At 39.9% G+C, this 10,444-nt stretch overlaps 1 protein-coding gene across 1 annotated transcript in view; it reads left to right on the top strand.

Annotated features, from left to right (window-relative positions):
- Positions 1–1,498: 1,498 nt before the first annotated feature.
- Positions 1,499–10,444, top strand: part of LOC145415710 (calcium-dependent secretion activator-like) — a 495,031-nt gene continuing 486,085 nt past the window's right edge. Inside the window, exon 1 of the mRNA XM_080284934.1 lies at positions 1,499–1,599. Coding sequence (XP_080141060.1) covers positions 1,527–1,599 — 73 coding nt within the window. The 5' untranslated portion in view covers positions 1,499–1,526. The remainder of the gene's footprint in view (positions 1,600–10,444) is intronic.

Below are 10,444 nucleotides of genomic sequence, written 5' to 3'. Positions count from 1 at the left end.
GAGTCATTTGGGATGACAGTGGGGGAAGTGGGGATAAAATTCCTTTATTCCCATAGGTTTTCCTGTTTATATGGCATGAAATTTCTATAATGTAATGCAAGGATGGGACCAGAATACTTCTTTTATAGGGAAATTGACTATAAAATCTGATGGCATTAAATCATATAAAACTCAGTTTTAAGTAAGAACCTGAAAATTTTGCACATGAAGTGTGCTTTGCTAGTCAAAAGTGAAGGGACATATTTGTTGTATATGCCATCATGAAGTTAAGTGGATAGAAGTAGAGTTAACACATGGTAACCAAGATCAAATAATGGCTCAGAAAATAATATATAACCCTAGCATCGTGTAATGAGTACAGAGGTACCAGAGATATGGAACCATATGTGGCCTCATTAAAATGAAGCACTGCATGGGACTTCGCTAGAGTGAAACACTTTGTGTGCAGAAAGCCTTAAGGGGCAGCAAACTGACCGAGCTGCCCCAAGAGATTGTCCTGCATGTGAAACTGAGGATTTGATCTGTCAAGCCATAAAAACAGGAGGAACCAAACTGAGTACTGTACCAAGTTAAAGTTTACAGATGGGCAAAAAGGCATACCCAACATGTTTAAATTCATGTCCGAAAAGCAGAAGGGAGAAAGTGGACTGGAAACAAGGTGATTATAAAAAGTGTGCTGTGATGGATTGTGTAAGCAAACTTTCACATTGCAGAGGAATAATATAACCTTGTAAAGATTACTCAGTGGTGTGTAGACCCTAGCTAGCTTTGAGAGTCCATTGCTAGCGACGGTGGAAGACCTAAAAGCTCTCATTTTTTTGGTGAGACGTTGGGAGTTGTTTCACTTCTTTGCTGCGCAGGTGGAGTACTAATACACCTTTCATCGTAGACTGGTGGATGCCTGACATGTGCCCTCCTACTCAGGAATACATGGTGGTGGTTGCAAGTGCTTTTGAGCCACTTTCTGCGGTGCATGCCGACTCCATCAGAGTTAAGGAAGAAAAAAACAGTTTTTTAGGAGCCCAGGATTGTTTATCTACAATAAAAAAGTTTAACATATTTTACTCCAGTCAATAAGAAAATAATGAAGCTTTGTGCATATGTGCCAAATACATAATGTGGTGATTGTGATCATTACCCTGATCCTTCTTCTTATGTAAGAATGAGATAAGAATGCTTAACATTATTTTCTCATCTTTTGAGTACTGCAGACAAATACCCTGCCAGTGCATACAGCAGTTTTTGTTCATTAATACATACAGTACTGTATTATGATAATGCAGTTCATCTAAATGAATACAGTCATATTTGATGGCATCATTTGACACTTCTAATGCTATTTCTTGGACAGAGATTTGATTGCTTATTGCACATTCAGAAGTGACAGTGCACTGCATAGAAATGCATCCAGCAAGCACTGCTAGGAACAGTCAGACTTGCAGCTTTCCTTGTCAAACCTCCTGGTGTGTTCACAGGTGCTGATGAAGGATATTGTGACTCCAGTTCCGCCCGAGGAGGTGAGAGGCATGATCAAAAAATGCCTAGAGAATGCTGCTCTCCTAAATTACACAAGACTCTCTGCAGAAACAAAAATAGAAGGTAAGTGTTTTGATAGAATTGTGAGGGATTCATGAAAAAATGATCTGTTAGTGTGCTGGTGAAATGTGTAATACAGCAGTATTCTGAATACAGTATAATCATTCATGTATGTAATACACACTCAGCATCAGTCATCATCATCCTGACAAATATTACAACCTACAGATGAGGTAGGGATGAGGTGCAGTATTGAACAGGTCATTGATGTCATGGGTAGTTGAGCAGGGGACCTGCAAGTAGAAGAGAGGGAGAGGAAGGATAATGAAAGACAGGATCTTTAGTAGTGCAAGGCCACATAAGGACCTCCCATAGGAAAATCTTTTTGCTAAGGGAAAAGTTGATGATCCTCTACCAGCTTAGAGAGGAACAGCCAAGTTTTCAATGCTGGGATTGATAATCTTTGTGGTGCCTTATTTGCGTTACACACCATGACAGTATGGAGAGGGTCATTGAGACAAAAGATGCAAAACCACAATGGGAGGAGAACCCTAACCTCTGCTGAACAGTTGTGAGGGTTATCCATATAATAGGCGAGGGACCTTATCCTTTGAGTACATAGGAAAAGTATATGGTAGGATACTTATTGGCAGAGTTAGGGAAATAACAGAGGAATTAGATGGAGAAGAACAGGGAGGTTTTAGGAAGGAAAGAGGTTGTGTAGATCAGATATTCATTCTTAGATCTTTTGTGGAAAAGTTTCTACAGAAGGGAAAGAAGTTGTATGCAGCCTTCATGGATCTGGAGAAAGCATATGTGAGGGTGGATAGACAAGGATTTTGGAAAGTATTAAGAATATATAGAGTAGATGGGAAATTGTTGAAGGCTGTGAAGAGTATACATGAGGGTGCTAAGGCTGCAGTGTGCGTGGATAGTGAACTGAGTGAATTTTTCTGTTTGAAGGTTGGATTGAAACAAGGATGTGTCATGTCTCCATGGTTGTTGAATCTGTATATGAATGGGGTTATAAAAGAGATACAAGGTAGGGCAGTGGATGTTGGAATGGTCCTAGTGAGAGAGGGCAGTGTTTGGAAACTACCTCTACTGTTGTTTGCAGATGATACTGTGTTAAGTGAAGACAAAGGAGAGCTGCAAGGCTTGATGGATGAGTTTGGGAGAGTGTGTAAGAAACGGAATCTAAAGGTGAATGTAGGGAAGAGTAAAGTTATGGTCTTCGAGAGAAGTGAAGTCAGTGAATGTACAGTGAGGCTGGATGAGGAGGTAATGGAAAATGTGAGTGCATAAAAGTACTTGGGTAGTGAGTTGAGTGAGGATGGAAGTTTAGAGGATGAAGTGCTTGAAAGGGTACAACAGGGAAGGAAGGTTCCTGGTTCCTTGAAAGCAGTGATATGAAACAGGGAAGTGAGCATGGAAGTGAAAAAGCTGCTGCATGACAGCATTGTGATGCCAACTCTAACGTATGGAAGTGAAGCTTGGACTTTGTTGGAGGGACAGAAGTCAAGAGTGAGAGCAGTGGAAATGAGTTATATGAGTGGAGCATGTGTAGTCACATGGAGAGGCAGACTGACAGATGAGGAAGTGAAGGAGCATTGTGGTGTGGATGTGATAGGAAGTGTTAGGAGGAACACTCTAAGGTGGTTTGGCCATGTGGAGAGGATGGAGAGTGAGAGACCGATGAGGAGAATGTATGTGAGTGAGGTGAAGGGGGGAGAGGGAGGGGGAGGCCAAGGATGAGATGGAGGGATGGAATGGAGAGGTATGTGAGAGAGGGGGGTGTGAGTTAGGAGCAGGGCAATGAAATGGCAGGGACAGGGCGTCATGGAGACGATTTGTTTGTGGCCACCCCTTACGGGACTAAGGCATCTCACAGTAGAAAACACAAAAACACCCAACCTATATACTATTGTATGTACAGTACCCCTCCTAATTTTGGCACTGTTTTCAGATCAATCTGCCATATTTAGACATCAATACACAGGAATATCCAAAGTAATGCTAAACACCAAGGAAAACCATGAAAAAAAACACTGAAAACAAAAAAACACCCGACCTATACTTGACTGTATGTACAGTACCCCTCCTAATTTTGGCACTGTTTTCAGGTCAGTCTGCCATATTTAAACATCAAAACACACATAGGAATATCCAAAGTAATGTTAAACACCAAGAAAACCATGAAAAAACATTCAAAACCACAAAACACCCGACCTATACACTACTGTATATACAGTACCCCTCATAATGTTGGCAGTCTTTCAGTCATTCTGCCATATTGAGACATCAAAACACACATAGGATTATCCATATTAATGCTAAACATAATGAAAACAACGTATAAAAAAAAAAAATCCCCCCCCCAAAAAAAAAAAAAAAAAAAAAAAAAAACTGACGACTCGTCTGTGACGAGTGATTGCTCCTGGGGCTCAAAAAAAAATCCCACAGCCAAATACACCACTGGAAATTGGTTATATTGGTATAAATGGAATAGCATCATCTTTGATGGTGTTTATTTTATAAGCTAATAAAAACACATAAAACTGACAAGTAAGAGTACAGAAATTCAAGCAGGAATGAAGTGTTGCAGAAAAAACATTACCTTCATATAAATTCCCACCATTCTAGTTCAAAATTTTTCCAGTACCTTCCAAGAGTTAAGCATAAGTCTAGATGCAGAATTTCTTGAGCTTTCTCATGGGTTACTGCAGAATTTCAGTACAACCAATAGTAGTAAAAAAAAAATGCAAAAAGCTTTGAAAACTCATGAGTCAATGTTATGACCACAGAGGAGGGTAAGGAGTGAAGGAGTGAGGGAGGAGCCAGGAGGATATGGAGGAGAGACGGGAGGGGAGGGAGAAGCGAGACTTTGGGCAGGATTCTCCCCTTTCTGTCAACGGGCAGACGGGTGCTTTTGCTGTACATTTACTCGTTGCTTGCAGTCTGTTAGACGCTGAGTGGCCATGCGGAAACACAACTCACCACAACCGGGGGACTTTCAGCCTTTGGTAGAGAGGCAGATGGCTGCTGTCGCCGAACATGTACTCATGGCTTGTGGTCTTCATCAGAAAATCTTTTCTGATGAAGAAACTAAATTGAAGTTTTTGTGCCATGACCTTCTCCACAGAGACTCAGTAAAGTTGTATACTGATGGCTCAAAGTCACCTCTTGGTGTAGGCTGTGTTGTCTTCCATAAAGGGGGTGTACGTCTTGGACAGCTTTCAAATAATGCATCTGTTCTCACTGCTGAACTAACTGCTATTGAGAAGGCTCTTGAAGAGGCTTACTCAATGCCGGGAAAGACGTTTACAATATATTCAGACTCCTATGGAAGCTTGACTGCCATTAAGCAGTTTAACACATTCCACCCTATAATAAGGAAGATTCAGTCTTGGCTTTGGCACCTGACTACAAAGTATAAATTTGTTTTGTTCTGCTGGATACCGTCACATGTTAATCTCTATTGGAACGAATTTGCTGATAAAGAGGCAAAATCGGCATGTTCTCTTCCTTCTGTTGGGTATAATAAGGTTCCCTATCCTGATCTGAAGACCGTTATCTGTAACTTTGTTTGGTCTGAGTGGCAGGCGAGATGGGCTTTCCCCTCCCTGGCCAATAACTCGAAGTATAAAGAGATCCGGCCATCGGTCTATGCCAGGTCATCCTCTTCTCAGGCTTGTCGGGGTTTTGAGACAAGGTTGACTAGGCTGCGAATTGGCCATACGCGTTTGACTCATGGGTTCCTTTTAGACCGAGGGGTCCCACCCCAGTGTGACAACTGGCATGTCATAATAAGTTGCAGGCATTTCTTATTGGACTGTCCGACCTATGCCCGCCCTCGGGCGAAATTTTTAACAAATAGGGGATCCCTATCAGTTGTTTTAGATAATAGGGCAAACTTTTCTAGCCTTATGGTGTTTTTACAGGAGACAGGGCTATATTGCAAGCTGTGATCAGTGTTGTCATAGTTATGTTTTAGGGCTTGCTGTCTACATCTGTTTTCATTTTACCTATGATTTTTAGTTACATGATTATTGTTTAGTAGTTTTCTCTATTTTTATACTCATTCTTTTAAACTATCGTCTTTCATATCTCACTCATCAAAGCGCTGAATGACCTGTCAGGTCCCAGTGCTTGGCTTTTGGCCTAAACTTCATATTCCATTCCATTCCATTTGGCAAAAACGACCATGCAGTATTAAATTTCAACTTCAAGATTGCATATGACATAGTTACCAGTAATGAAAGTTACAAAAAGAGTCTCAAGGGCAGCTATCATGACCTGAAGAAGTACTTCTTAGAAATAGATTGGGAAAAGGAGCTTAGAGGACATGATTTAAATTTTATGCAGTAAAAGTCCCATTATTCGGCATCTATGGGACCGGGATGATGCCGAGAAATTGGATTTACCGAATAATCAAAAACCTACCCACTCAGTACCTTAAATATATTGGTAAACACTGTCATCACCACTTATGGTATTGCAACTGTGTTTGGAGAGAGTACTATATACTGTACAATACTGCAATCAATACAGTACTATACCTGAATCTGAAATATATATATAAATTAGGGAACATATACAAGTGTAATGACACAGTAGGCCTACAAATCAGATAACACTTCCTGAATGGCTGAAATGATACAGAATATTACTTACCATCTCATTGCATCACTTGTATTGGTGAACTCATCACTACTTATATTATTACAAATATGTTTGGACTGAGTACTGTATACAGTACTTTTTCCAAACACAAAATAAAATAGTCGGAAAATTGCATAAAATAAAGTGAAGGAATATGAATTGGTAAGGTCTTTCTGATGAAAGTTAAACTTACATTTAGCACTCATTCTCTTGTTCGTTTTTTTGTTTACACGTGAAAGGGAGAGTACTGATGAAAACAGTAATGTACAGTATTCCATTAACCCCTTAATAATCTCCGGCATTGAACAACCCTTTACAGTATCGATATCAGTGATGTCGTGTTAGTGAGCTATGAAAAAACTGTGTACACACAACAAAAAAACTATCGTTACACCTTCTGCGCGATATAAAATGACACACGAATGAAGGTTTTTGATAACAGCCTCCTCCATTGGTATCCCTGTGTGTGTTTGTTGCATATTTATTATAAGCTATATCCATTGCTTCTCCCATGCATATTTCTACCTCGTCCTATTTGGCAACTCACCCACTGTCAGGCTTACCAACCCTAGCGAGACAGCCAGGTTGTTCAGTATGAAACACATCGGACCCCCCCTGTAACGATAGTTTTTTTGCTGTGTGTACAATTATGGGAATGGAATGAAGGTCACTGGTATGTTTGCACAACTCTACGCTACGATTCCAAGCTGTCATGGGGTCGGTTAATCTCAGATGTTTTCGCCCATTTAGTGAATGCACCGTAACTTTGTAATTTCTCCTGTGAATCATAGCATGGGTTTAGGAAGCTAAATAACACACTGTTAGGCGCGCCAGACGATTATCTTCACATCTTTAAGAAAATGGAAGAAATTTAATCCCTGTCTGAGTACGTAGAGTAAGTTTCTTCCATTCTTCTGAAATCTATTTATTTTTCTTAAAGATGTGAAGATAATCGTCTGGCTCACCTAGTAGTGTGTTATTTAGCTTCCTAAACCCATGCTAAAATTCATTATGAGTCACGGAAAAATTGATAAAGTTACGGTGCCTTTACCAAATGGGCGAAAATATCTGAGATTAACTGACCGCCTGACTGCTTGGAATCGTAGCGTAGAGTCGTGTAAATATACCAGTGACCTTCGTTCCCTCCTCATAATTGTTCAGTTTTCTTTATAGCTCACACTAACTTGATATCACTGACACTGGTACTGTAAAGGGCTGTTTAGGTTCTGGAGGTTATGAAGGGGTTAATGGGATATATTACTGTTTGCATCAATACTCTCTGTTTCAAATTAAACACAAAAACGAACAAAAGAATGAGTGCTAAATATACGTTTAACTTTCATCAGAGAGACCTTAGCAATTCATATTTCTCCAGTTTATTTTAAATTTTTTCTGACTTTAGGTTTGGTTAAATTCTTAGGTACAGTTAAACTCGGTTAGGTTAGGTTTAGTTAAACAGGACAGTCCTTTCCACCATTATGCTGAGGAATGAAAATACTAGAGCTGTCACAGCCGTACAGCTAAAAACAAATGGGAAACTGATTTAACAAGCAACATTTATTTATGAGTAATGCATTACAGTGTCAGTGGTTCATGGGCTATGCAATTACTGGTAAATATCATTTTCAGGAAGGCGTCAAGAATGAAAATTTCAAGAATTAGCGAGGGGGCTTGGAACGTAACCCTCGCTAATTTGGTAGGGGTGGTTACTGTACAGTACTGTATGATACTGTGCAATACTGTAATCAATAGAGTACTATATCTGAATCTGAAAAAATATAGAAATTAGTGAACATACAGAAGTGTAATGAAACATTAAGCCTACAAGTCACAAATAACACTTCCTGGACTGTCGATATGATTCCAGACATCTGCCGAACAATCAAAGATTTTCGTAAATGGGACTATTTCTCAAAACTGCTGAAATGTCGGATCTACCGAATAATCAGCTGCCGAATAATAGGACTTTTACTGCATATAGAAGATTCTGTGATTTTTATGAAACAGGAGTTCAAAGTTACATCTCTCAACACAAAGAAACAGAAATGATATAAAGAAATGGTGTAATGCAGAATGAAAAAATCAAAAGAAAAAAAGAGATTTGCTGTGGAATAGATACAGAAAACATAATAGTGAGAGGGACAGTATGAGGAAGACATTATAAATAAAAGTAGTGATCAAGCTAAGCTGTTTTACAGCTACATTCTTAGCAAAACCAAAGTTAACCCATTGGCGCCCAGTGTCCTCAATATAGGATGGAACTGGGCATTTTCATATTTTAACAAGGAAGGAACCCCGGAGGTAGAGACCTATGAGCTTCGCAGCTATGAGCCGACAGGCAGAGCACGGTATGCCTAGCACCCTTCCAGCAAAATCCCTCGCACAGAAAATCTGGGAGCCAATGGGTTAAGCACTGGCAAATCTATCAGCTTCTGTAACCCACTGGCACCCAGTGTCCTCAGTATAGGACGGAACTGGGCATTTTCAAATTTTAATAAAGAAGTGAACCCCAGGGTTAGGGAGCTATGATCTTTGTGACTATGAGCCGACAGGCGGAGGGCGGTACACTCGGCACCCTTCCAGCAAAATCCCTCGCACAGGAAATCTGGGAGCCAGTGAGTTAAACACTGGCAAATCTATCAGCTTCTTTAACCCACTGGTGCCCTATGTCCTCAATATAGGACAGAACTGGGCATTTTCAGATTTTAATAAAGAAGAGAACCCTGAGGGTAGGGACCTATGAGCTTCACAACTATGAGCCGACAGGCAGAGGGCAGTACGCTTAGCACCCTTCCAGCAAAATCCCTCGCACAGGAAATCTAGGAGCTGATGGGTTAAAGAGAAAATACAGTCCAATACAGACGAGGGAATCATCTATACACAAGAGAAAGACATTTGTGAAGCACAAAATAAAAACTTCCAATCAGTTTTTACAAAAGAAAATAATTTTGAAAGAGATGATATGGAACATGCATGCCTACACATATTACCAGATATATAAGTATCAGAAAAAGAAGTACAGGAAAAGTTAAGTAAATTAGACAAAGGAAAAACATATGGTCATGATGAAATTTCAGGTTGGGTGGAACATGAATATGCAGAAGAGTTAAGCAGACCATTATATTTAATATTCAAGGAAGCCTTAGGTCAAGGTAAACTACCTGATATTTGGAAGAAAGCAAACATTGTCCCTCTATTCAAGAAAGGAAATAGACAGAATCCACTCAACTACTGATCAGTATCACTGACTAGTGTTGTGAGTAGGGTACTAGAAAAACTGATTAGAAAAGCTTGGGTAAACCATCTAGAAGAACACAGTATGATAACAGAAAGGCAGTTTGGTTTTAGAAAGAGGAAAATCATGTGTTACTAATCAATTAAGCTACAGTGATAGAGTTACAGAAACATTTCAGAAAGAGAAGGATGGTAGACAATATCTATTTAGATTTCAAGAAAGCATTTGACAGAGTACTGCACCAAAGACTTTTATGGAAACTGTACCATCAAGGAGGAGTCCAAGGCAACCTGTACTGTTGGATGCAAAAATTTTTCAAAAAGGGAAATGAGAACAGTACTAAGGGGAAATTACGCATCATGGAGGGAAGTGACTAGTGGAGTTCCACTGGGCTCGGTGCTGGCACCAATTATGTTTTTAGAACCGTATATATAAATGTCATAGGCAGTAACAGTGGTAATGGCAGCTACCTAAATATGTTTGCAGATGATGCAAAAATACAAAGGAAAATTACTAACACAGATTTTTGCGGAGAGCTACAAGAAGAATTAAACACGCTTCATGAATGGAGCAATAAATGGCAGATGGAATTAAATATGGACAAGTGTCAAGCAAATCTTCCACAGGCGTACCCTCTAATGTTTAATAGTATCCAGCTCAATCCTGCATCATCCTTGAACATGCATGGTGTTTCATTCACTCGGGATTTATCTTGGAAAGATCATATTACATCTCTTGTAAAATCTGCATCCAAGAGATTAGGTGTGCCAAGCCGACTCCCTACCTTCTTTACCCCTGTACAGCTGTTGACTTTATACATGGGTGTTATTCGCCCCTGTGTAGAGTACAACTTTCATGTATGGGGAGGCTCCCCACATACAGCTCTTCTCAATAGGGTGGTGTCAAAGGCTTTTCGTCTCATTAACTCTACTCTTACTGGCTCCCTTCAACCTCTGTCTCTTCACCGCACTGTAGCATCTTTATCTCTTTGCTATCGTTATTTCCATGGTC

The sequence above is a fragment of the Coenobita brevimanus genome, chromosome 103 (genome assembly GCF_032717465.1).
Source record: "Coenobita brevimanus isolate Jiangsu-jjx chromosome 103, ASM3271746v2, whole genome shotgun sequence".
Classification (NCBI taxonomy): Eukaryota; Metazoa; Arthropoda; class Malacostraca; order Decapoda; family Coenobitidae; genus Coenobita; species Coenobita brevimanus.
Note: the sequence above shows the minus strand (reverse complement) of the source record. Positions and strands in the feature narration are given on the sequence as shown.